The 27,126-nt window shown below is 50.1% G+C and overlaps 1 protein-coding gene across 7 annotated transcripts in view; it reads left to right on the forward strand.

Annotated features, from left to right (window-relative positions):
- Window positions 1-27,126, forward strand: part of PCNT (pericentrin) — a 152,877-nt gene that overhangs the window by 108,905 nt on the left and 16,846 nt on the right. For 4 of the 7 annotated variants that reach the window (XM_058296386.2, XM_058296384.2, XM_058296387.2 and 1 more), the window contains 10 exons: window positions 4,413-4,564; window positions 4,998-5,189; window positions 5,919-6,083; window positions 6,644-6,839; window positions 7,868-8,090; window positions 9,452-9,602; window positions 10,341-10,790; window positions 20,264-20,529; window positions 21,432-21,534; window positions 21,959-22,132. In XM_058296386.2, the coding sequence (XP_058152369.1) occupies window positions 4,413-4,564; window positions 4,998-5,189; window positions 5,919-6,083; window positions 6,644-6,839; window positions 7,868-8,090; window positions 9,452-9,602; window positions 10,341-10,790; window positions 20,264-20,529; window positions 21,432-21,534; window positions 21,959-22,132 (2,072 nt within the window). Of the gene's footprint in view, window positions 1-4,412; window positions 4,565-4,997; window positions 5,190-5,918; window positions 6,084-6,643; window positions 6,840-7,867; window positions 8,091-9,451; window positions 9,603-10,340; window positions 11,028-20,263; window positions 20,530-21,431; window positions 21,535-21,958; window positions 22,133-27,126 lie in introns of all 7 variants that reach the window. The other 3 variants (XM_058296382.2, XM_058296381.2, XM_058296383.2) reach the window with 1 other exon arrangement.

Raw genomic sequence — 27,126 nt, forward strand, 5'->3', positions numbered from 1 at the left:
TTCGAATGTAATATTAAAAAAATAAAGACAAAAAAAAAGTTGGAAACAAAAAAAATATAAGAGATTCCCACATACCCCAGACCCCATCCCCCATTCCTCCCACATCAATCACCTCTTTCATCATTGTGGCACGTTTATTGCATTTGGTGAATACATCTTGGAGCACTGCTGCACCGCATGGAGTATAGTCTACCTTGTAGTTTACACTCCACCCCAGTCCATTCAGTGGGTTATGGCAGGATGTATGATGTCCAGCATCTGTCCCTGCAACATCATTTAGTTGATCTTTTGTAGTGAGCTATTTAGAGTATCTTATTTCTCTCTCTGAATACTTTCTGGATATTTTCTTTGTAGTTACCATGGTTAAATTTAACATCCTTTAACAATCGTGTTTGATTTGAAACCAGCTTAACTTCAACAGCATACACAAACTGTGTTTCTGAAGCCCTCCATCCGCCTTTGTGTTACTGTCATAAATTACACTTTATACGTTGTGTTGAAAATTCGAGATTTATCATTACTTTTTTTTTTTAAATTTATCCATTTCTCCCAGTGCCCTCGTTGTTTGCATTTGCCGTGTCTGTTATGTGCTGGTCGTCTTCTTTTTTTTTTTTTTAGTAGATACCGGGAACCAAACCTGGGACCTCCCGTGTGGGAGGGAGGTGCCTGATCAGTTGCGCCACCTCTGCTCCCCGTTTTCTTGTGTCTCTCATTATGTGTGTCTCTTGTTCAGGCAACCGCCGTGCCAGCCTGCCATGTCAGCTCACTGTCTTGCTTGTCTTCTTTAGGAGGCACTGGGAACTGAACCTGGACCTCCCTTATCTTAGGCGGGAGCTCAATTGCTTAAGCCATATCTGCTTCCCTCGTTACTTTTTATGTGTTTGCATTTTGGATCCTGTAAACTGTAAAAAGTGGAGTTATAAATCAAAGAGAACAGTACTGATATTTTTGATTACCCATATAGAGTTACCTTTGCCAGAGGTCTTTATTTCTTTATGCAGCTTAAATCTGTTATCTTGTGTTCTTTACTTTCAATCTGATGAACTCCCTTTTGCATTGCTTGTAGGGGAGGTCAGGTTGTGACAAACTCCCTCAGCTTTTGTTTATCAAGGAATGTCTTAATCTCTCCCTCACCGCCCCCTTCCTTGTCTGTCTTTGTCTGCTCGTTGTGTCTGCTCATCTTCTTTTTAAGAGGTGCTGGAACCAAACCTGGGACCTTGCCTGTGGGAGGTGGGTGCTCAACCTCTTGAGCCACATCCGCTCCCTGTTCATTCTGCCTGCTCATTGCGTCAGCTTGTTGGATCAGCTCATTGCAACTATTTGTTGCATTTGCTTGTCTTCATTAGGAGGCACCGGAAACGGAACCTGGGACCTCCCATGTGGGAGGCAGGCGCCCAACAGCTTAGGCCACATCTGCTCCCCCTTTCTCTCATTCTTGAAAGATAGTTTTGCCAGATAAAGAATTCTTGCTTGTAGTATTTTCTTTCAGCACTTTGAGTGTGTCGTCCCACTCTCTTCTCGCCTCCTTGTCTTCTGATGAGAAGTCAGCCTCTGCTCCTGCTGCCACTTCCCTGCCCTTCACACGGGGCTTCTCTCTTGCTGTCCTCGGGGCTCTGTCGTTGGCATTTGGTGGTTTGATCACAGTATGTCTGGGTCATACTCTCTAGTTTGTTGAATGTCTTTGGCTAAATTTGGACAGTTTTCAGCCCATGTCTCCTTCCCTGCCCTCCGCCCTTCCTTCCTCTCTTCTGGCCCCACAGCGTGTAAACTGGGCGCTGGCTGGAGCCCAGGCTGCTGGGCTGCCGCCGTCTCCCGCGCCCCAGTCTCGCCCCCAGTGGTGCTCGCGCTTGGCTCTCCTCGATGCTCTCTGCTGCAGCAGATGCACCGCAGTGCTTCGCTGGAGCTCTGCAGCCCGCGGGGGGCCATTCTCTGAAAGCCTGGCTGTTGTGCCGCTTGCCGGTTGTTTCCTGTGTGTTCCCAGTCAGTGATCACCCCCATGCACCCAGTGCAGTTGTTCTCTGGACGGGGGACAGGGCGGGGCTCTGCCTCTCCAACACCCCACCTTCCAGGCTTGCCAGCCCTGCCCATCCCTCCTTGACTGCACCTTGTTTCATGAAGCACCTTCTCTAGGAGCTTCTGGAGAAGCGTTGCACAGGAGGTACTTCGTTGTGTTCTGAGAACGTTCGTGGTCTCCATCATGTTTTATTGGTAGTTCTGGCTCTGGGCAGATTGCGGTGGACTTGTGGTCCTTTGGAAAATGGCCAGCGCTGCCCTGCCCTGGCCCCAGGCCCCAGGCCGGGCACCTGAGGCTCTGGCTCCCTGCTCGTCCTGGTGGCTCTGGTGCTGCCCTGCTGGGGCCGTGGCCCAGCACTTACGGGGCCCTGTGGGCTGCCACCCTGCAGGCACCGCTCTGCGTTCTGGGGCTCTTGCCTGGTTCCTGAGAAGTGCCTTCCACGACTCCTGCTCTCTTCTCGAACCCCAAAACTAATCACGCATTGGGCCTCAGCCTCCTCCTCTGGCTTCTGTTTCCTGTCTTCCCAGTTTTCAGGTTTTTTTTAACAGATCAGTTTTGCTGATCCATGTTAATGAGGCATCAGTCCACCCAAAGTGTACAGGCAGTGGTAGCTGGTGTAGTCACATGTCTGTGCACTCACTTCATCCTCAGAGCATTTTCTTTATTCCAGGAATAATAGTAATAAAAAACAAGCAAAACCCATCACCTCTCAGTCTCTCTATGCCTCTCCTGCTGTATCCAGAGGCTGTTGTGTCCTTCTCTCTAGTGTATTTGTATTTATGTTTTGTAAAAGCAGTTATATATGCAGTATCACCGCTATTTGTGTTTTTATCAGGTCTCACGGTATTACACAGTCCCATGTTGCAGGTGTTGGCTTTCCTTCTCAGTGCGCGTGACTTTAGACTTTCCCTTGCACCCACTGTCATCGCCATACAAGAGCTTGCTAGTCGCAAACACTGTGATGTGCTGTCACCATTTCTACTCATTTCCAAAGATTTGCCAACAACCTTTTTGCCAATTCTGCACAGATTAAACCTCAGCTTTCCATTCTCTACCCCTCTTCTCTGTTTTTGGTGACCTATATTCTAATTATTAACTACATGAGTTTATACAATGTATTTAGTTCATAATAGCTCAATTATACACTATTGTCCTTTTGTGTCTGGCTTACTTCACTCAGCATAATGCCCTCCAGGCTCATCCGTGTCATATGCTTCGTGACTTCATTTCTTAGAGCTGCATAATATTCCATCATGGGTATACACCACAGTTGTTTGTCCTTCTTTGGTTGATGGACACCTGGGTTGTTTCCATCTTCTTGCAGTTGTGAAGAATGCTGCTGTGAACATCGGTGTACAGTGTCTGTTCATGTCTCCGCTCTTGGTTCTTCTGGGTGTATACCCAGTGATGGTATTGCAGGGTCACGTGGCAGCTCTGCACTCACATAAAGGCCTTTGGAAGTGGTCAGCAGGCTCAGGTGGGCCCAGCACTCGCCTGCGGCCCCGTGGCCACGGTGGGGTCTGCTTTGCTCCCTGAGCCTCCCTCCTCCTGCCTGGGGGCCAGCTCTCCATGAGGAGAAGAACTGGAGGTTCCCAGTTTTCTTGAGCTTGTTTTGTGTCCCAAGACCAGTCTCCGTGGTTTCTTCCTCCCACAGTCTTCCTTTGAACTTTCAGAGACTGGCCTGTGGGCCTCAAGGCTGGGTGGAACCATCTGGAAGGTGTGTGCTCTTGGAGCACCTGAGCGCTCCTGTCCTCAGCGCCTTGCCCAAACACGCCGAGCGTTGCAGGCGGAGGCCCTGCGTCCCGGCTCGGCAGCCCTGGGTTCCCCACGCCTGCCCTCCCTGGGATCAGACGCGGCCTGCCAGGTCTTCCGGCCGGGGGCTGTCCTTGGTGCTGGCCCCTCCCGCCCCACCTGCTCCCTTGGTCCTCGTGGGGAGATGCCTCACCTGCTCTTCACTGCTGCTCTGGGCTGTGGCCCACGGCCAGCGGGCCCCCAGCCGCGCCACTAGGAGCTGCTGTCCACCCTGAGCAGAGCCTGTGGTCAGCCTGGAGCCGCCATCCACCCCGTGCAGAGCCAAGCCGAGACAGCCATAAGGCCCTGCCCTGAATTGTGGAACATATAAAATATATGCTTTTTTCTATTTAACATGTGCAATTCTTATCTTAAGTATGTTTTTATAAAAACTTTTCATTTGTCTTGGGTGATTTAATTATGCTTCTTAAGTACTGTTGTTAGGAAATTTTTCTTAGAAGCATCACAGCCATAGCTCTCCTGGGTGGCTGTGTACGTCTGTCTCTGAGAATGGCTGTCTCTCTGTACTCGCATTGAGATTTTCACAGAACGTCTTCCACAGAATCCTGTTTTTCACAAAATCCCGACTTGGTGGTGCTTGTTTCAGGCGATGGCTCAGGGGTTGAAGAGATCCTGAACCAGGGCTCAGGAGCAGCTGAACCTCCTGCCGCTCCTGCTGTGGCTCCTCGGAGCCCGGGAGGGCGCCCACTGCCGCCAGCCGCCATGAGGGGGAAGGACGTGCACGCGAAGCAAGTGAAGGTACCAGGGCTGCTCGCGGGGCACCCGGATGGGCCCCTGGGCAGGGTGGGTCTCCCTTTACAAGGCCTGGGAAAGTCCCTGAAGTCATTCCTAGGAAGGCCGGTGATCCTGGCTCTGGTGGGGGCTCCTGTCTTCTCTGGCCGATACATGGAGCAGGCGGAACACCTGGAAAGCAGGTGTGGCCGTGTCGCAGCCCCCGGCTGAGCCGCATAGCTGCCGCACACAGCACAGCCTGGAGCACCGCGGCTGGCTCACAGGCCCCCGTGCTGCGAGGGTGGCTCTCTGCCTCTCAGTGGCTGCTCCTGGTGTGCGGGGCTGGGGTCCCGGGGCCCCTCAGGAGACGCTCCCTGGAGGGTGGGCAGGACTGGGTGCTGAGGGCGTCAGGGCGGGGCTGTGGCACCATGCGGCCTGTGATGTGCTTCCCCTTGTGCAGGCTCTGCTGCAGATGGTGTGTGACGAGAGCCACCAGATCCTGGCCCTGTCTGAGTTCCGCGGCCCCCCCAGCGTGCTGAGCGGGGGCGAGCCCAGCGCCCCCCTGGGGCGCTTCCCTGGCGAGCACCAGGGCCTGTTGGGGACAGAGCAGGCCCTCCGGGGGCCCCTGGCGCTGGCACCCCAAGGAGAGAAGGTACTGGCGCCCTCGACGAGAAGCAGGGCAGTTTGAAGGAACTGCTTGGCCAATTTGGCAAAATGTGCAGGTGTACTGACATCTCTCATACCGTTGTTTCGGGGTGTGTTAGGCGGCTGTGCTGCGGCGTGTGTTCCGGGCACTGCCGTGTAGAAGCTCAGAAGGGCAGGGGCATTTCCAGGATGGGTGGAAGGGGACGGCGCCGAGGGGCGGCCTCCAAACACAGCCTCTGCCGGGTGGGCCCTCCAGGGGCCGTGGGGGCTGCTGCAGCGTGGGCGGCTCGCGGGCTGTTACGAGCCTCGGGAGCCACGTCGACGTGGGTGGAAGGGGCGGCGCGGGTGGGCTGCCTGGCACCCTTCCTGTGGTGGTTCTTCCTCCCGCTCTGCAGGCCTTTCTCCGGGGCCCTCCCCGGCCAGCTCGGCTCCTGGGGGCTCCTCCACAGCACAGCCGGACCCTCGCCCTGTGCAGCCAAGTGGACAGCGCGTCCCTCCACCCCGCCCCTCCCTCCGACCCCTGGTCCCAGGCACCACTCAGCGCCTTGGTGCTTCACTGAACGTCTGCTTCGGGTGTCAGGAGGCAGAGAAGTCTGCTCGCCTCATGCTGCCGAGCTGTTTGTTTCCTCCTCACTTCCCTCTGGCCTCCGCGCCCCTAAGGGCCCTGAGGCCTTGCGCCGTCCTTCCTGTCAAAGCTCGTTCGTACGGCACAGATGTTCTTGTTTCAATGTCTTAGGACAGGGGTCTGGATTGGAGAGGAGAGTTTCTGCAGGCCGTCCAGGACGCGTTTGAGAAGGAAGGGGCCATGCTGAAGGTGGCGCTGCAGGCCCAGCTGTGTGGGGCCGAGCCCGGCGGCCGCAGCTCGCTGCTGGAGCGGCTGGAGCAGGCCATCCGCAAGCAGGTGAGCCGAGGCCATGGCCTCGCGGGCCCTGCTGTGCGTTCGGCCTCCACCTTGGTCGCCCTGCCTGGGAAGCCGTGCGCAGTCCATGTGCGCAGTCCACGCAGAGCCAAGTGGACCGCGGGTGCCTGAGCTGCTTCTCTGGGACCAGAGCTCTGTGCCCTGACCACAGTCACGGGGCCTGCGGTGTCCGTGACCCCCAGGACCGAGGACACCGGCTCGCCGGCGTGCACAGGCCCACGCGGCCGGGCTCTTGGTGCGGCATGCCCGCTTGCCCTGCACGCCCTCGCTGCTCTCACCCAGGGAAGAGCTGCACCCGCGGCGCTGCCGAGCTCGTCCCCTAGGCGGGGAGGGCGGGTTTGCTGAGGGCAGCGTGCGGTCTGGACACCGCAAGGCGGTGCCTCTGGCGACACATGGGGCGGGCTCATGCTCCCCTCCCGGGCCAGCCTGGCTTTTCCTTGGGGTGCGTGCTCTTCTCGTCTTGCTGGGGCCGCCCGTGTGGCTGTGTCCCGGAGGCCCTCCCTCAGCGGAGCCTGCTCTTTCCCTCACCTGCCCGGGCTCAGGGAGATCTGCAGGAGAAGTCCTTGGAGCACCTCCACCTGTCTGATCGCAGCAGCCTGCTGTCTGAGATCCAGGCTCTGCGTGCCCAGCTGCGGATGACACACCTGCAGAACCAGGAGAAGCTGCAGCAGCTGTGCACGGCGCTCACCAGCGCAGAGGCCCACGGCAGCAGGCAGGAGCACCAGCTGCGCAGGCAGGGTGGGTTCCGTGCCGTCCTCTGTGGCCCCAGTGTGGTCCCCGAAAGCCCTGCCACGGGGGCGGGCGGGCACCCACACTCAAGGGGGCGACAGGGCTGTGCAGAGCCACGGTCCCGACTCCTGTCCATTCCGAGCGTGAGGGCCGTGCTGGCCCCTGGGCCTGAGCTGCCTGCTGGCTCGCCTGTGCTGAAGCAAAAGGACACCGGGCGCGTTAGAACCAGTGGTGTACGTTTCTGGTGAGCCCCAGCGAGCGTTTGTGTCGCTGTGTCTCCGGGCGCCAGAGTCGAGGGCCTGCCTTGCAGGAGGTTCTTTGGTGCTCACACCTTGCTTTGGGTTACCATGTGTAACATAGATTCTTTAGAGTCCCATCGTCTGTTTCACTTTTCAGTAAAAGTGCTTTTCCGCTCCTCCCCCCAGTACTTTCGGCCCCTCCCTGCCTTTGGCTGTGCTCTCTGGGAGGCCTCTGCCTCTCCACTCCTGCCCTTGGAGAGAGCCTGGGGCGCACCTGCCTGCCAGGCAGCCTTGCCTCTGGCTGGGAGCAGCTGGGCGCCTACCCTCGCCCCTTCCCGAGCTGCCTCTGATTTGGTGCTAGAATGGCCTGCCTGCAGAGGCGCTGGCACGAGTTCTCCACGGGAGTTGGTGGAAGGGGTCACTGCTTCCTGAAGCTGGAGACCTCCCCAGGAGGCTTCCGTGCAGTGGAGGCAGTGGGCGGCCGAGGTCGTAACGCCCGGGCCCTGCGCAGACCCCCTGGCTGACCATGGGCTCGTCTCCAAGGCGGCCCCAGGCCTGGTCGCTCGACAAAGCCCCGTGGCCGCGGTGCGCCCGTGGCATTGGGCGCCTCTGCCCCACGCTGTCTGGGGCACTACCAGGAGGCAGAGCCTGGAAGGGGAGGGACGGCCCCAGGAGGGGCCCAGAGGCCAGAGGTACCTGAGGTGTGTTTCTCCCCAGGTCACGGTCATGGGTCTAGTTTTTAAACGGCTATACAGGTAATGAATAAGACTTTTTCATGTCATTTAATCTCTTTCACAGTTGAATTATTGGCCTATAAGCTTGAGCAGGAAAAATGCATAGCAAGTAATTTACAGAAGACGCTGAACGAAGAGCAAGAAAAAGCAGCCGCTGTTGGAAAGCTGCTTGTGGCGGAGGAGAATGCTGTCAAGGACCTGAAGTCCGAGCTGCGTGAATGGAAGCAGGAGCACGAAAGGCTCCTGAAGTCCCTGAGTGACACCCAGAAGGAGGTCCTCCAGCTGAGGTACGGCGCACCGAGGTACCACCGAGTGTCTGTTGCCTCCCGGACTCGCCCTTAAGCTGGCGTTAGAGATTGAGTTGTCCGACAGAGGAGATTTACGTAGTTCTTGCCAAATTTTTCTTGATGTTTAAGTGAAATAGAACATGTGTGGTGTGCTGGTGTTACACAGCCTTTAGGAAGCAACGCACCCTCTTCCCGGGCTTACTCTAGGAGGGCAGGGTGAGGCGCACGTGCCTCCCAGAGCCGGGGTGTGGGCCGCGGGCAGGGGCTGCCGGAGGCGGAGCTGGGGCAGCAGGGGCTGTCAGAGGGGACCCACTGATGTAGCTGTCGGCTGCAGCCGTCCTGCCGTGGCCTCGGGCTCCAGCAGGGGTGCAGCAGGGGACTCGCACGTGTGCATGGAGTGGCTGGCAGCCTTCCACCTAGCAGGAAGCTTGCAGGGACGTGGCCAATTTAGAAAACAAGTTGCAAAATGGTACATGCACTGGGATGCCATTTCTTAAAAAGATAATTCAATCAGAACTTTTGCCCATGGTTACTTAAGTCTGTAAATGCAAAGAAAATGTGTCATCGTGCGTGTTGGAGTCGTCATGGGGCAAGGAAAGGATGAGGGTGGGGACCGGCGGGCGCGGCTCTGGCTCTTGGTGAATTTCACAGTGAAATGCAGTCGTGTGGTCGCGGAAGGACCTGCCACCCAGGCGAAGCAGGGTGACTCCTGCTGGAAAGTGGTGTGTCTGTGCTGAGTCCTGGGCCCGAGGTCAGGCAGCGCGGGAGAGGGGCCACCAAGCTTCTCCAAGCAGGAGCAGGTCGCCGGGGTCAGCAGGGCGTGGTGGGCCAGCCAGGGAGCCTGGCTCTCCTGGACATCAGGGCCCCCAGTGCTGGCCCCTGGAAGGTGGGGGCGAGCTCTGCGGGGCCATCTGGCTCTCCGGGGCACGGCCCAGTCAGCCTTACTCGGCAGGCCGCTGGTCATTGCCGCAACCCCCTGGGCTTCCCAGGGGTCCCCTATTGTGCCTGCTCCAGGCAGCCCAAGTGCCATATGGAGCCCCCAGGGCCAAAGCAGCCGTGTGCCCTGTGGTCCAGGCTGCAGTGGCTCACTGTCTCCTGTGCGGGCAGCTGGGTGCCCCCGGCTCTCCTTGGGGTCCTCTCCCTCTGCCCCTGCCTCAGCTGACGGTCAGTGTTGTGTTGGAGTCTTCCTGTCCCAGGACTGGCAGCTGGATGCTGGCTCACCGTCCACTGCTTTGCCATGCTGCTTGCAGTCTCTCCAGGCCGCTGTGCCATGAGCTCCCTGTGGGGGCCTGGGTGGGCCGTGTATACTGCCTGGAGAGCTTTGTGACCAGGCTCACACCGCCTGGTGGTGCCCCTCACAGGACCGCGCTGGACAGTCAGGAGAAGGATCTGAGAGCTGCGCTGAAGGAGCTGGAGAGCGAGCGCGGGAAGCAGCGAGCCCTGCAGAGCCAGCTGGAGGAGCAGCAGCTGCAGCACCAGCAGAGGGAGGGCCAGAGCTCCAAGACCTTGGAGGTATGGCCGGGCTGGAGAGGGGCTGGATCAAGGGGCAGGGCGGCTGCACGGTTGCTTCCCCGCCTGGAGCAGCTGGAGGCAGGGCACAGCTCTCCTTTCTAATGCTTTTCCTCACCCTAGTGGCAGCTGCCCACTGGCAGGGCTACACCTTCAGGTAAAATACTGTCTTTGTGAGGGGCAGTGCCAGGGGCCACAGAGTTGTGAGGCAAACAGCTGCAGTGTCCCGTGGCCCCCAGCGGCTCCCACGTGCAGTCCCACATCTCGTGTCTGGTCCTGGAAGGTGGCTGGCGGCCAGACCGCATGCTCTTGCTGTCGTCAGCCTTAGTGCTCTCACAGCGTCCAGACGCAGGCTGCCAGCATCCCTCTGTGATGGGCACACGTGTGTTGAGTTGATGTGTTTTGGACCCCTAGTTCCAGTGCAGGCTTAGAGTAAATCCCGCCAATTACGGTGAGGCCTCCCGTCGAGATCCAGAGGTCTTGGTTCATAATGAGCAGGTGTGTCTGTGCATCCCAGGTGAGAAGGGCCATCTCTGCATGCAGGGCACGTGTGTGCGTGCAGTCGCTGCTGCTTTCAGGAGAGGACTCCCCTCCAGTGAGTGTGGTAAAGAACAAGATAAGCCTCGCCTGTACTTTTTTCATGGATTAACGTCAAAAAGGGTGATTGCTGGCTTAAAGGATAGAAGACTATTTAGATATTTTCCTTTGACTTTCGCCATTTTTTTCTTTTCCCTGATATAGGAGTTAAGACTATCTTTGGAGAAGCAGAACACCCACAGTAATCAATTGTGTGTTGCATTAAAACACGAGCAGACAGCAAAGGACAATCTCCAGAAAGAGCTGCAGATCGAGTACTCACGCTGCGAGGCACTGCTGGCGCAGGAGCGAGGCAAGCTCTCTGAGCTGCAGAAGAGCCTAGAGGCCGAGAAGAGCCACTCTCTGGAGCTGGCCGAGGCCCTGCAGCACGAGCGCCTCCTGACAGAGCAGCTGAGCCGCAGGGCGCCTGAGGCGTGCCTGCGCCCGGAGACGCAGCGGCACCATGCGGCAGTGCGGCAGCTGAAGGAAGAGAAGGCCCGAGCGGCCGGCCTGCAGGCCAGGCTCGAGAGAGCCCAGCAGCAAGCCTTGCGCTCTAAGCAGCAGCTGGAGGCGGAGGTGCAGGTGCGCTGTGAGGACATCAGGAAGGAGAAGGAGGTAAGTGCCAAACGGAAGTCGAGAGTGGAAGCCCTGCAGACCCAAGAACAGGAGCTAATATGTGATGTGGAGAGAGAGAGGGAGAGGCCAGCACGGTTACAGGCAGAATTAGGACAGTCACAGTCAAGACTGAAAGAGCATGAAGCTCCCACGGAGACGAGGAGGAGGACGGAGACAAGGCAGAGCCATGCAGATGCCGAGGAGGGGACCAAGTGGCAGAGAGGCAAGGAGAGACTGGTGAGCTCCAGCGTCCTCCGCGTGGTGGCTCAGCGGCAGGGCCAGGCCAGGCGCGCAGGCTGTGCGCGTGAGGGTGTATTTCTGGACTCGGGCCCCTCCGCTGGTCTGTCTCTGCCAGGCACACTGTCTCGCTCTCTGTGGGTTTGTGGGAGTCTTCAGCTGTGTTCTTCGCCAAGGCTGTCTTGCCTGTTCTGAGTCCCTTGAGTTTCCATGAGAATTCTGGGATCCTCTCATCAGTTTCTACAAAGTAGCCAGTTGGCTTATTAAAAAAACAATTTATTTTTAATTGTGGTAAATATGTACACAACCTAACAGGCGGTCTGTCGGCCAATTATTTTGACCATTTTGAGTGGACAGTTCTTTAACATGAAGTACATTGACAATATTGTGTAGTTTCACCACAACCTATTTCCAGACTATTTTCATCATCCCAAACCAAAACTCATACTTGTTTAGCAATAATTGCCATCCCCCCTTACCTACCCCTGAATTTGCCTATGCTAAGTATTTCTTTTTTTAAAAAAATAAATCAATTTTATTTGTACATATTAACAAAGCATACAGTTTATCCAAAGTGTGCAGTCAATGTTATTTGGTGCAATATCATAGTTTTGCATTTATCCCTTCAACCATTATTAAAGCATTTTCATTATTTCAATAGTAATAATAATAATAAATGAAAAACAAATAACAAGAAAATTCTTCACCTCCTGATTTTTCTTTGTTTCCCCTATAGTACATAGCTGCTATTTCTGGCTATTCTTGCACCATTATTTATCTATTTATTAAGCAGTTTTATTAAGATATATTCACATACCATATGATCTATCCAAAGGGTATAATCAGTAACTTTTAGTATAATGACAGTGTTGTGCATTTATGACCACAAAAAATTTTAGAACTATTTGACTACTTCAAAAAGAAAAACTCCTCACCCTTTAGCAGCCCTTCCCGAGCCCTATATAACCACTAATCTAATTTCATCTTTCTTGATTTATATTTACATTTTATGTAAATGGAATCATACAATCTGTTACACAATCTATTTAGTTCATAGCGCAGTCATACAGTGTTTGTCCTTTTGTTTCTGGCTTGCTTCACTCATAATGTCCTTTAGGTTTATCCATGTTGTCGTATACTTTAAGACTTCATTACTTCTTTCAGCTGTACAACAGTCTATCATGTGAATATACCAGTTTGTTTATCCATTCATCGGTTGATGGACTTCTGGGTTGTCTCCAACTTTTGGCAATCGTGACTTAAGACCACTGTGAACACTGGTGTGCAGGTGTCTGTCTTTGTCTCTGCTCTCAGTTCTTCTGGGTATATACCCAGTAGTGGTACTGCAGGGTCACATGGCAAGTCTATATTCAACTTCTTTAAGAGATGCCAAACAGTCCTTCACAGTGGCCGGACCATTCTGCATTCCCACCAACAGTGAATAAATGTTCCTATCTCTCCACATTCTCTCCAACACCTGTAGTTCTCTGTCTTTTTTAATACTGGCCATTCTGATAGGTGTGAAATGATATCTCATTGTAGTTGTGATTTGCATTTTCCTAATCATTAGTGATGTTGAGCATTTCTGCATGTGTTTTTTGCCATTTGTATTTCTTCTTTGGACAAACGTCTATTCAGGTTTTTTGCCCATTTTTTAGGTCGTTTGTCTTTTCATTGTTGAGTTGTAACATCTCTTGATATATCATAGATATTAAACCCTTATCAGACATGTGATTTCCAAATATTTTCTCCCATTGGGGCTGCCTTTTCGCCCTTTGACAGTGGAGTCCTGGGAGGTGCAAAAGTGTTTGATTTTGAGAAGGTCCCATTTATCTATTTTTGCTTTTGTTGCATGTGCTTTGGGTGTAAGGTCCAATAAACCACCACCTACCACAAGGTCTTTAAGATACTTCCCTTCATTTTTTTCTAGTAGTTTTATGGTCTTGGCTTTTACGTTTTGGTCTTTGATCATTTTGAGTTAATTCTTGTTTAGGGAGTGAGATAGGAGTCCTCTTTCATTCTTTTGGTTATAGATAGCCAATTCCCCCAGCAGCATTTTTTGAAGAAACTGTTTTGTCCTGTTAACATGAACTTGATAGTTTTGTCAAAAACCAGTTGGCTTATTTCTGGACTGTCACTTCTATTCCACTGATCTATGTGTTTATCTTTATGTGAGTAGCATGCTGTTTTGACAACTGTGGTTTTGTAATATGTTTCAAGGTCAGGCAGTGAAATTCCTCCCATGTTGCTCCTCTTTTTTAGAATGCTTTTGGCTATTCCAATACATATTCCCTTCCAAATGAATTTGGTAATTACCTTTTCTTTATTCAAATATATAGTTTTTTTGTTTTTTAAAAATATTCATTTCTCTCCCCTCCCTCCATTTTCTTCTCTGTGTCCATTCACTGTGTGTTCTTCCCTGTCTGCTTGTATTCTCATTAGCCGGCTCTGGGAACTGATCCTGGGACCTTCCTGAGTGGGAGGGAGACGATCATTCTCTCCTTCAGCTCCTTGATCTGCTGCATCTCATTATCTCTCCTCTTTGTTTCTTTTTGTTGTGTCCTCTTGCTGCGCCAGCTCTCAGCGTGGGCCAGCACTCCTGCACACGGCAGCACTCCTGCGCGGGGCAGTACTCTGTGCAGGCCAGCATGCCACACTGGCCAGCTTGCCTTCACCAGGAGGCAGTGGGCATCAAACCTTGGACCTCCTATATGGTAGACAGGAGCTCAGTTGCTTTAGCCACATCCGCTTCCTGGTAATTATCTTTTCTGATTCTATAAAGTAGGCTGTTGGAATTTTGATCGGTATTGCATTGAATCTATAAATCAGTATGGATAGGATTGACATTTTCATAATATTTATTCTTCTAATCTATGAACACGAAATGTATTCCCATTTGTTTAGGACTTTACTGATTTCTTTTAGCATTGTTTTATAGTTTTCTGCATATAGGTCCTGTACATCTTTGGTTAAATTGATTCCTAAGTATTTGAGTCTTTTTGTTGTTTCTGTAAATGGAATTTCCCCCCTGATTTCCTCCTGGGATTGTTCAAAGCTAGTGTAGAGAAACTTTACTGATTCTTGCTTGTTGATCTTGCTGCCTGCCACTGTGCTGAGCTCATTTATTAGCTCAAGTAGCTTTGTTGTGGACATTTCAGAATTTTCTAAATATCGGATCCTGTCATCTGCAGATAGTGAGGCTTTTACTTCCTCTTTCCTATTTGGATGTCTTTAATTTTTCTTGTCCAGTTGCTCTAGCTAGACCTTCTAGCATGATGTTGAATAACAGTGGTGATAGTGGCCATCCTCACCTTGTTCCCAGTCTTAGAGGCTTTTGACCTTTCCCACTGAGTATGATGTTGGCTGTGGATTTTCATATATGCCCTTTATCATTTTGAGGAGTTTTCCTTCTATTTGTATCTTACAAAGTATTTTAATCAAGAAAGGATGCTCGATTTTGTCTAATGCCTTTTATGTATCAATTGAGATGATCAGGTGTTTTTTTCCTTCAATTTGTTAATGTGGTGTATTATGTTGATGGATTTTTCTTATGTTGAATCAGCCTTGCATACCAGGAATAAATCACACATGGTCACGTTGTATTCGTCTTTTGATACGCTGTTGGATTCGATTTGCAAGTATTTTGTTGAGGATTTTTGCATCTATGTTCATTAGAGAAATTGGTAGTGTCTTATAATGTCTTTTTCTGACTTTGGTATTAGGGTGATGTTGACTTCATAAAATGTGTTGAGTAATTTTCCCTTCTCTTCAATTTTTTGGAGGAGTTTCAACAGGATTGGCATTTTTAAATGCTGGGTAGAATTCACCTGTCAAGTCATCCAGTCCTGGGCTTCTATTTGTTGGCAATTTTTGATGATGGATTCTCTCTTTGAAAGTGATTGGTTTGTTAAGTTCTTGTATTTCTTGTAGTGTCAGTGTAGGTTCTTTCTAGGAATTTGTCCATTTCATCTAGGTTGTCTAGTTTGTTGGCATAGAGTTCCTCATAATATCCTCTTACGATCCTTTTTATTTCTGTGGGGTCAGTTGTAGCTTTCCTCCTTTTATTTCTCATTGTATTTATTTTCATCTTCTCTTTTTTTCTTTGTCCATCTAGCTAGGGGTTTGTCAATTTTATCGATCTTAAAGAACCAGCTTTTGGTTTTGTTGATTTTTCTCTATTGTTTTTTAATTCTCAATTTCATTTTTTTCTATTCTAATCTTTCTTCTGCTTGCTTTGGGATTGGTTTGCTATTCTTTTTCTGGTTTCTCCAGTTGTTCAATTAGATCTTTGATTTTAGCTCTTTCTTCTTTTTTAATATAGATATTTACATCTATAAGTTTTTCTCTCAAAACTGCCTTCACTGTATCTCATGAGTTTTGATAAAGTTGTGTTCTTGTTTTTGGTTGTTTCAATATATTTACTGATTTCCCTTGCAATTTCTTCTTTGACCAACTTATTATTTAGGAGTGTATTGTTTAGCCTCTACACATTAGCAAATTTACCTCTTTCCTGTCTATTATTGATTTCTAATTACATTCCATTATGTACTGAGAAGGTGCTTTGTATCATTTTAATCTTTTTATATTTATTGAGAGCTGACTTGTAACCTAACATGTGGTCTATCCTGGAGAAAGATCCATGGGTACTTGAGAAGAATGTATAACCTGCTGAGTTTGGATGCAGTCTGCTCTTTATGTCTGTTAGGTCTAACTCATTTATCATATTGTTCAAGTTCTCTGTGTCCTTGTTGATGTTCTGTCTAGTTGTTCTATCTAATGATTATGAGTGAGGTGTTGAAGTCTCCAGTGAGTATTGTAGAGATGTCTGTTGCTCCCTTCAGTTTTCCCAGAGTTTGTTTCATGTATTGTGGGGCACCCTGGTTAGGTACATAGATACTTAGGACTGTTATGTCTTCCTGGTGGATTGTTCCTTTTATTAATATATAATGGCCTTCAATATCTCTTATAACTTTTTTATATTTAAAGTCTGTTTTGTCTGATATTAGTATAGCTACTCCTGGTCTTTTTTGGTTACTGTTTGCATGGCTTATCTTGTTCCAACCTTTTACTGTCAGCTGGTTTATATCCCTGGGCCTAAGGTGAGTCTCTTATAGGCATATGGATGGTGCGTGTTTTTTAATCCATTCTGAGAGCCTATTCTTTTGATTTATTTATTTATTTTTTGTAGAGAAGAGGAAGTGTTTATTAGCAAGGACCAGCTAAGAGGAGACAGGAGGACAGTAATTTCCTCACACTAGTCTCCCAACCCATATGTTTTGACTGGGGAGTTTAATCTGCTAACATTCAAATGATATTACTCTAAATGCATTATTTACTTCCACCATTTTAATCTTTGGTTTTCATATGTCATATCTTATTTTTGTCATTTTACTCTTTTGATTATCCTTTGTGCCATTCGTTCTTCTATACTTTCCTCCAAGCTCTCTCTCCTGTCTTTTTCTTTCAGGCTGCAAGCCTTCCTTTAATAGTTTCTGCAAAGTTAGATTCTTTTTTTATGAACTCTCTTAGTTTCTGTTTGTGAATATTTTATACTCACGTTCATATTTGAAGGATGATTTTGTTGGATAAACAATTCTCAACTGGCAGTTTTTCTCTTTCGGTATCCTAATTCTATCATTCCACTGTCTTCTCATCTCCATGGTTTTGGATGAGAAATCTGCACTAAGTCTTTTTGGGCATCACTTGTATGTGATGGTTTGCTTCTCCCTTGCTGCTCAGAATTTTCTCTTTATCGTTGACGTTTGACATTCTGATTAGTCTTGGAGTAGCTCTCTTCACATTTATTCTGATGGGGTATGCTGTGCTTCTTGGACATGTAATTTCATTTCTTTAATGAGAGTTGGGAAATTTTCAGCTATTATTTCCTCACATACTCTTTCTGCCCCTTTTCCTTTCTCCTCTTCTGGAACTCCCATGACACGTATGTTGTTGAGGTTTGTGTTGTCATTCAACTCCCAGAGGCCCTGCTCAGTTTTTTTCCATTCTTTTCTCTCTATCTTCAATTTAAGCTTCTCTGTCTTGGGTGTCATTTATTCTTTCTTCTGTCATTTTGAGTCTGCTGTTGTATGCCTTTAATGTGCCTTTTATCTCACCTAGTGTTTCTTTCATTCCCATGAACTCTGTTAATTTTCTATTTAGGGTTTTCAAATTATTCTTTTTGTTCATTCAATGTCCTCTTGATGTCGTTTATCTCTTTAGCCATGTTGTCTTTCAACGCATTAATTTGACTTTGGAAATTTGTGTGCACCTCGTTAATTGTCTCAAATTCTGTGTCTCTTCTTGGGCGTTGATATATTCCTTTTATTGGGCCATGTCCTCTACTTTCTTAGTATAGCTTGTACTTTTTTGCTGTTGTCTACGCATCTGATTGGATGGTGAGTTTACTGAGATGCTTAATTTCTCTCTCCTTGGAAGGGATTTAGTGGTGGGAGTGTGTGTGTGTTACTGCTGTTCTTTGAATCTTGGTTCAACCTCTGGGTCTTTAGGATATTCCCTGTTAGTTGCCCCAAATTGGGCTCTGGACCCAGTAATGGGTTGCAGACCTGCTTTTAGGGCCTTGTTGAGGGCTGCTATAAAGTCTTGAAAAAGACTCGTTTATTTATTTTTAAGATTTATTTATTTACTTTATTTTTAATTCTGCTTATTCCTCCCACCCCCGATGGTCCTCTCGCCTGTCTGCTTGTTTGCTCGCCTTCTCCAGGTACCGGGAATGGCCCCAGGACCTCCCACATGGGAGGCGTGTGCCCAACAGCCTGAGCCACCTCTGGTCCCCTCAGGCATGGCATCTGCCCGCTTGTGGCATCTGCTCATTTGGGCGTCTGCTTGTTGGGGTGGGTGTGGCGGCTGCTCGTCTTAGGAGGTTCCGTGACCCTAACCCGGGACCTCCCGTGTGGTAGGTGGCCCCCAAGCCAGTGAGCCATATCCACCTCCCTCGTTTACTTTTAATTTCCTCTCATGCACTTCCTTGCTCCACCAGCAGTGGCGGTCTTTGGCAGCGCTCTCAGGCCCGAGCCTGGTGGGGGTTTTCCCTGCAACACGGACCAGATCAGTGTGACGGAGGATCCTGCCTGGAGGCCGAGCCTCGTAGCCAGACTTTCTCAGGCTCATCTCCAGTCCTTTCTCCAGGGCTGGAGCCCCTTTTCTTTTCCTGGGTAGGAAGTAATTCCACTCCCCTCTGGATACTCAAGATACTCAGCAGTCAGTCCTGGTTAAAAGAGAGGGAGATAGAAGGAGTTAATCTCTTTAGTCCAGTGCTGGCTCCCAAGGCAAAAAGCCTGGATGGGCTCCTGGGACACGGCAGACCAGATCCGTGGGTCAGAAGCTGAGTCAGCCTTCGGGAGCGTCCCTCTCTCTCCCCTTTCCTGGGAGGTGGATCCCCGGGGCGCCCTTGTCTGTAGCTGCCGCCCCTAGGCCTGAGAATTCAGAGGTGTTGGCAGCGTAGGGGAGGTGCCGGCATTTGCAGCTGCAGCTGCAGCTTTTAACTCATAGTTCTGTTGTCACGATCCCCGTCCCCCTCTCTTCTGGGCAGTGTTCAGGCTTCCCCTGGTGTCCTAAGCCCTAGAAGAATTTTTTTCAGGCCGTTTCTGCCTGTCTAGCTGTTTTTCTTTCTTTCTTTTTTTTAAAGATTTGTTTATTTGTTTATTTATTTCTCTCCCCCTCCCACCCCCCCCCCCCACCCCTCCCCGGTCCCTGCCCCAGTTGTGTTTTCTTTGTCTATTTTTCTTTGTCTGCTTCTGTTGTTGTCAGCGGCAGGGAATCTGTGTCTCTTTTTGTTGCATCATCTTGTTGTGTCAGCTCTCCATATGTGCAGCACCATTCCTGGGCAGGCTGCACTTTCTTTCGCATTGGGCGGCTCTCCTTACGGGACACACTCCTTGCGCGTGGGGCTCCCCTATGCAGGGGACACCCCTGCGTGGCACGGCACTCCTTGTGCACATCAGCACTGCGCATGGGCCAGCTCCACACAGGTCAAGGAGGCCTTGGGTTTGAAACGTGGACCTCCCATGTGGTAGACGGACGCCCTAACTACTGGGCCAAGTCTGCTTCCCTGCCTAGCTGTTTTTCTACAAGAGGAGAGAGGCCCGTGTGTCTTTCTCGCCCGCCGTCTTCCTGGAGGTCCCCCAGGCATTCCCTGTAATGGGGATTGTGACTCTCTTCCCTCAGCGCACTGTCTTCACGGGGCACCATGCTGCAGCAGGTGCCAGCCCTCACTGCTTATGCTGAAAGCTGTTCCATGAGGTGCATGGACCACGTTTTGTTGGTCCATTCAACAGATGGGTAATGGCTTTTATTAGGTAAAATGATGTCTGTTGATGGACCCTTGGGGTGCTTCCACTTTTTGGCTGCTGTGAACATGCTGCAGCGAGCACTGGTGTACGAGTCCCTGCTTCCAGTTCTGTTGGGTATCAACCGAGGAGCAGAATTGCTGGGTCGTGTGATAATTCTGTGTTTAACTTTCTGAGGAGCTGCCAAGTCTTCTTGCCCATCTGTGGTCAGTTTCCACCTGGTTCCGTTCCCTCGCGGAGGCCTGTGTGTGCGGGGAGTCGGCGCTGTGCCCGTCTCGAGGTGATGCCCACTTCTTGTCACCTCAGAAGCGCCTTCCGGCATACTTGTTTTCCATCATTTTTTGTTACTTTCATTGCTCCCTGGCGTGGTCTTTGTGGCCCCTTGGGGACAGCAAGCCCATGCGTCTGGTCTCTGCTTTCCCCTGGCACTCAGCGCCGCGCCCGGCGAGTCCTCAGTAAGTCTGTGAGAGCACGCTGAGGGCTTGAATCACCGCCATCTTATAAGCAGGATGCCGGGGGCTCAGGCGCCGACGGCCAGGCTGTTGCAGGAACTAGTCCCAGACCCAAGGCTGTGCCAGGTCGCGGCTGGCCGGGAGCACACGTGCAGGTGTCCCTGTGGCGGGGGGCGGAGGGTGGCCCAGCAGGGCCTGTGGGCGTGCTCCTGAGGCGCCATGGGAGCCGGGAAACTGAAGAGTCTGAGAAATAAAGATAAGTGCACTTGAGCCGAGCCTCGGCTGGACGATGGTTCTTCTCTGAGCTGACGCCCACGGTGCTCAGTGCTGTGCGAGAAAAACGCCCGTCCGTCCCGCCCTGGCCCCTTCTGCCTGTGCCTCCCTCACACCCTGCCGGTCTCGGCCTTCCGTGCGGCCTGTGGAGTTGGGCCTTGCTTGTGATGGGTCTTTCTCGTGTTGTTTTTGCCGTTGATGACAGCGAGAGTTGGAGTTACAGCGTCAGCGTGACGAGCATAAAATCAAGCAACTTCAGCAGACTGTGCGAGATCTGGAGGCAAAAGAAGCAGCTCGACACGCCGCGGGCCTCCGCATGGACGCTGTCTGCGGCTCTGCCCACACGGCGCCATGCCTTTCACCAGAACAGGACCAGCTCCAGCAGCAGCAGGAGGAGCTGGAGAGGATAAGGCAGCAGCTGCTCCGCGCTGCCGCGTTTCTGACCAACTTTATTAACCAAACTGTGGACAGGTATGGGCATAACTTGCTTAGAACTAATTAGAACAACCTGAGTAGGTGCTTTTTACACTCGATCTTAGCTACGAGGAAGTAATGAGCACGTGCTTTTTAAGGTAAGGGAAATTCTGAAGTTTTGGCAAAATAAGGCCTCTTTTGAATTTCAGGTCCATGCCCTCTGCCTCCCTCCACATGCGTTTAGGTAAGTTAGTGGGCAGGACTCTCCAGAAGGTGGTTGACAAATCAGATCTTTTGCATTTCAATTTGAGCTTGGGTTTCCAGGTTTTTGACTGTTCCCGCCCTCGCACGTCCCCTCCGTGCTCATTTGCTGTTGTTGGGTGTGTGGGCAGCCCAGCACCAGAGGTCAGCTCTGACCCCCTGCGGGTGCCCGTGCCCTCAGGCCTGAGGCCTGCTGGGGTTGCTGGCACCTGCTCTACCAGGAGGCTCATCCATGCTTCGGAGGAGCTGAAACCATCTTTGTATGAACAGAAGCAGTGAGTGTCAAGTAGTGCAGCTAATGCCGTTCTCCTTTCTACAGTTGAATTCATGAGCAACATGATTTCTAAGTTTCACCTAAGCAATAGTTTTCACAATTGGCGCTGAATTCGAGGAAAACAGCAGTAGTGGACTGTGAGCACGGGAGGGCCTCCCGGACATGTCGGCGGCTGGTGGTTTCTGGGCCCGGCCTGGCAGGCGCATTTGCCTGCGCATCCTGCTGCGTCCTGGCCCAGCAGACCGCATGCTCTTAAAATGGGCTCGCAGGCCAGGGAGCTCGTGGAATCTGGGGACTTGGGCCTGGTCCTCCGGCCGCTCGGGGAGCAACGTCCACTGATGCGCTTTCCTTTCCTCAGAGAAGCTGCGCATGGCTTTGGAGTTAAGTCAGTTGATAGCTTTGACATGCCCATTTACCTTTCCAGAACAATTAACGATTGGACATCATCAAATGAGAAGGCTGTGACCTCTTTATTGCGAACATTAGAAGAACTAAAATCTGAATTAAGCACATCTGCTTCTTCTCAGGTGAGTGACAGAGGCCACAGCTGGGCCACACAGCCCCTCCCCCCTCACAGCCTGTGGCCCCCCATCTGTCTGGCCCTTTGCTCCTAGCGCCCTGCCCCACTGAGGTGACCCCTCCTTCCCACGTGGGCACCTGCCTCCCTCCACGGGCACTGGTGCAGCGTGGCAGTGTCCTTGTCACCCTTGTTGTGCTTGCTCTCCCTCCTCAGTCTCGCGAGTGGTGCCCCGTGTTGGCCCTGCCTGTGCTGTGAGGCACAAGCGCCTCCTCTGGGGTGGAGAGTTAGGGGCCGGAGCCCGCCGCTGCGGTCCCCTTTGCTAAACTGGTTTAAGATTATAATCCCTGAAAATAACCCATGATAAAAAATCACATGCGTGCCGTTTAACAAAATAATCCTAAACATTTTATTTCTGTTTTCTTCTTTTCAAGAAAAAGATGGCAGCGGAACTTCAGATCCAGCTCGTGGATGTCTTGCTGAAAGACAACGAGTCTCTTACGAAGGCACTCGGCACGGTGACCCAGGAGAAGGTGGAGGTGTGCAGGGCCGTGGCCAAGCTGGAGAGGACTCTGAAGCTCCACCTGCAGAAGGGCTGTGCGCTGAGTGTACGTTGGCGCACCCCTCTCGAGGCTGCCCGGCCCCCTCCAGGGCCTCCGACCTCGGCGTCGCATGTGGGCTGGGGTCCCGCACGGCCGCAGGCAGCACTTCCTGTTAACCCTGGGCCCTGCCTTCTGCTTGAAGGCTCGCCATGTGCTCCAGAGCACGCCATTTGACGTCTGTCTTGGCACCACACGGGGTGGCTCGCAACAGCAGAACTTTACTGTCTCGTAGTTTTGGGGGCCAGAAGTCCAAAACCTGTAGGGGTCAGTGGAGCTGTGACCCGGAGCCTGGGGGTCCCGGCCGTGGTTGCCGTCATCCGTGGCGCTCGCTGGCGCATGGAGCACCTCCTCTGCCTCTGCCGCGTGGCCGTCATCCCCCTCCCTCCTTCCCTCTCTCCAACTTGTCTCTCCTTTAAGGGCCCAGTCATTTGGACGAGGAGCCACCTTAGTCCGTTTGTCCTCAAAGACCCTCTTTCAGATCGCGGTCGTGGGGCTGGGCTGAGCACCTGAGCACGGCCTGGGGCACAGGCCTGTCCGTCCCTGCAGCATCGGCGTGAGCTCTGTTTGCTTGTGCACTCGTGTGTGTTGTGTGTGGTCCACCAAGTAATGACGACGGTGTTCGTGACAGGAACTCCTGACTGAAAATGCAGAGGCCAGGTCAAATTAGAGTTTATATGGCTTTTACCTAATTATTATGGTTTCTGAATTTTCCTGATTGTGCATTTTGACAAACTTTTTTCTGGAGTGTCTAATTTTTTCCCTTTTTAATTAGTTTTTTTGTTTGGGGGGCATCTGATTTGCTTGACTGTGTTTTACTACTGAAACTTTTTGAAACTTGCTCTTTAATTTACCTACTGTGAAGCTAACCTCTTCTTTGGGGTCCAGTCGTGGGCATCACTGTCCCACCTGCCCATGCCCCTCCCTGCCGGCACGCACTGCCCTCACCTCCGCTCTGTGGTTCTGCGTTTTCCCAGGGGTCCTCCAAGTGGAATCTCATTGTGTGGGATCTTCAGAATGTGCCTTTCATGGGGCGTTGGAAATTCGTAGGGCTTTTGGTACATCCAGCTGTTCCACTGCAGGACATTTGGGTGTGTTTCCAGTTACAGCTCTTATGAATAACACTGCTGTAAACTGTTGCTTGGAGGTTTCTGTAGGAACATACTTTTTTATTACTGTAGCATAAATAAGTTCGAGTGTTAGGTCATATGGTAAGTTTATGCTCAGCTTTTAAAGAAACTGCCAAATTTATTCCAGAATGGCTGTACCATTCTGCTTTCCTTCCATCAAAGCGTGAAAGTTGTAGTTACTATGAATTTTCACATTTGGTATTGTCAGTATTTTAATTTTAGCCATTCTAATAGGTGTGTGGTGGTGTCTCATGGTGGTTTTAATATGCATTGCCCTGGGAAGCGGACTTGGCCCAGTGGTTAGGACATCCGTCTACCACATGGGAGGTCCATGGTTCAAACCCCGGGCCTCCTTGACCCATGTGGAGCTGGCCCACGCACAGTGCTGATGTGCACAAGGAGTGCCCTGCCATGCAGGGGTGTCCCCCGCATAGGGGAGCCCCATGTGCAGGGAGTGCGCCCCATAAGGAGAGCCGCCCAGCGTGAAAGAAAGTGCAGCCTGCCCAGGAATGGTGCCGCACACACGGAGAGCTGACACAACAAGATGACGCAACAAAGGGAAACACAGATTCCCGTGCCACTGACAACAACAGAAGTGGACAATGAAGAAGATGTAGCAAATAGACACAGAAAGCAGACAACTGGGGCGGGGAGGGAAGGGGAGAGAAATAAAATCTTTTAAAAAAAATTATGCATTTCCCTAATGACTAAAGATACTGGGTGTTGTTTGCGTGTGTCTGCCATCTGTATGTCCTCTTTTTTTTTTTTTTTAAAGATTTCTTTTTATTTATTTCTCTGCCCTTCCCCCCCACTCTGGTTGTCTGTTCTCTGTGTCCATTTGCTGCGTATTCTTCTTTGTCCGTTTCTGTTGTTGTCAGCGGCACGGGAATCTGTGTTTCTTTTTTGTTGCTTCATCTTGTTGTGTCAGCTCTCCGTGTGTGCGGTGCCATTCCTGGGCAGGCTGCACTTTCTTTCACGCTGGGCGGCTTTCCTTACGGGGCACACTCCTTGCGCTTGGGGCTCACTCCTTGCGCTTGGGGCTCCCTTATGCGGGGGACACTGCAGCATGGCATGGCACGGCACTCTTTGCATGCATTAGCACTGCGCATGGGCCGGCTCCACACGGGTCAAGGAGGCCTGAGGTTTGAACCATGAACCTCCCATGTGGTAGACAGACGCCCTAACCACTGGGCCAAGTCCACTTCCCCTTGTACGTTCTCTTTGTTGTGGTATCTGTTCATACCATTTGCCCCTTTTTAAAATTGGGATGTTTTATTATTCTGTGTCAGATATATATTTTGCAAATTTTCTTTGTCAGTTTGTGCTGATCTCCTCCTCTGTATGGTATTCTTTGCAAAGCAAAAGGTTTTAATTTAGATGAATTCTAATATATTAATTAGGTCTTTTAAGTATCATACAAAGAGTTTTATAGTTTTAATGTTTTCTATTTAGACAGATGATCTGTTTTGAGTTAATTTTTGTTTACAGTCTCTGAGGAATAGGTTGAGGATCATTTTTTCTGTATATGGATATCCAGTTTTAGCACATTTTGTTGAAAAGACTCCTCTCTCCATTGAGTTGTATTTGTATCTTTATAAAAGATTGGTCAGCAGTGTTTCTGTATGTATTTCTTGACTTTGCTTTCTATTGCATTGGTCTGTGCATCCTTTAACATCTGTCTTCATTGAGGCAGTTTATATTATATCTTCCTTTTCACATTACTTTGGCTATTCTAGTTCATTTACCTTTTAATATAAATTCTGGAAGCCTGCAGGTTATTGTGATTGGCACTGTGTTAAATCTGTAGATCAGTTTGGAAAGAATTGGGTGGAAATATAAAATGGTGCAGCTACTTTGGCAGTCTGGCAGTACCTCTAAAAGTTAGGCATAGAGTTACTATATGATTCTGCACTTCCACTCCTAGGTTTTCACCCAAAAGAATTGAACACGTATGTCCACATAAAAACTTATGTACCAGTTTTCGTAGAGAATTATTCATAATAGTCAAATGTGGAAACAACTCAAATGTCCATCATTTGGGAAATGGATAAACAGAAAATAATTTATACAGTTGGAACACATCTGGCATTAAAAAGGAATGAAACACTGATAATACCGCAACATGGATGAACCTTGAAAACATTATGCGAAGTGAAAGAAGCCAGGCACCAAAGGCTGGTATTATGTGATTCTATGTACGTGAACGGTCCAGAATGGGCAGATCCATATGGACAGAAAATGGGTTTGTGGGTGCCTGGGCTGGGAGGGGCAGCCTGAGCGCTGGTTGCTGAGGGGCATGGGTGCCCTTTGGAGGGATGAGAACATTCTGGATTTAGACAGTTGTATTGGTTGCACAACTTTGTGACTAACAACCAGTTGAACTGTATACTTAAAGGATACATTTTATGGTATATGAATGGTAGCTGTTTAAATTTATCATCAAATGGGCGAGGAATTAGCCTCTTAACTTGGTCTTTTTTTTTTTTTTTTAAGGTTTATTTATTCTCCCTTGCAGCTTGTTTTTGCTATCTGTTCTTTGTGTCCATTTGCTGTGCATTTTTTTTTTTCTGCGTCTGCTTGTCTACCTTGCTGCGTCAGCTCTCCATGGCGCACGGGCCAGCCTGCCTTCACAAGGAGGCCCCGGGACGCAAACCTAGGGCCTCCTATGTGGTAGACGGGAGCCCAATTGATCGAGCCACAGCTGCTTCTCCTTAACTCTGTCTTAATCAATGAACATGACCTGTCTCTCTGTGTATTCAGATCCCTTTTTATTTCTTTCTTTCTTCAGCCTGTTTTTTTTTTTTTAAACTTTTAAATTTTATATTTATTTTTCTCCCCTTTCCCCCATTGTCTGCTCTCTCTGTCCACTCACTGTATGTTCTTCTGTGTCTGCTTGCATTATCGGGCAGCACTGGGAAACTGCATCTTTTTTGTTGTGTCATCTTGCTGTGTCAGCTCTCTGTGTGTGTGGGCGCCACTCCTGGGCAGGCTGTTCTTTCTTCACGTGGGGTGGCTCTCCTTACAGGGCGCACTCCTTGCGCGTGGGGCACCCCTACGTGGGGACACCCCTTCGTGGCATGGCACTCCTTGCGTGCGGCAGCCCTGTGTTTGGGCCGGCTGCACACGGGTCAGGAGGCCCTGGGGATCGAACCCTGGACCCTCCGTCTGGTAGACAGACGTTCTATCACTTGAGCCATGTCCACTTCCCTCTTCAGCCTTTTGTAGTTAACAGCACACAGATCCTATTGGTTTGTACTAAATTATTTCATGTTTTGGGGGCTATAACCAATGGTGCTTGTAAAGATTTGTTTGCTAGTTATTCCTGGCTACATGCCTGGTATATGGAAATACAGTTGATTTGTTTGTTATGTTGACCTCATGTGCTGCAACTTTTGTACACTCACTTTCTTTTTTAGTCCTATGAGCCTTTCTGCTCATAGATTTTCTATATTGACAGTCATATCATCTGCAAAGGGACAGTTTTGTTTCTGCCTTTTCCTTGCATCATTACACTGGCTTGGATTTCTAGTACATTGTTGAATAGGAGTGGCAAGTTGTTCATTCTGGCCCAGTTCCCAAACACAGGGGGAAAGAGTTCTCTGGTAGATTATTTTGTGAATGTCTCTATCAATCTGAAGAACTTCTCATCTGTGCCTAGTTTGCTGAGTTTTTATCATGATTGGATGTTTACTTTTCTTGTATAGTCTTTCTTTGGTTTTGACCTCATAAAATATTTCTACCTTAAATGTCTGTTAAAATTCATGGGAGAAATGACCTGAGCCTTGTGTTTTCTTTGGAAAGTTTTTAATTCATTTATTTTTTTATTTTTTAAAGAGTTTTTAAAAGCCTTTATTCACACACATAGCCCCCACC

This window comes from Dasypus novemcinctus, chromosome 4 (assembly GCF_030445035.2).
Source record: "Dasypus novemcinctus isolate mDasNov1 chromosome 4, mDasNov1.1.hap2, whole genome shotgun sequence".
Lineage (NCBI taxonomy): Eukaryota > Metazoa > Chordata > Mammalia > Cingulata > Dasypodidae > Dasypus > Dasypus novemcinctus.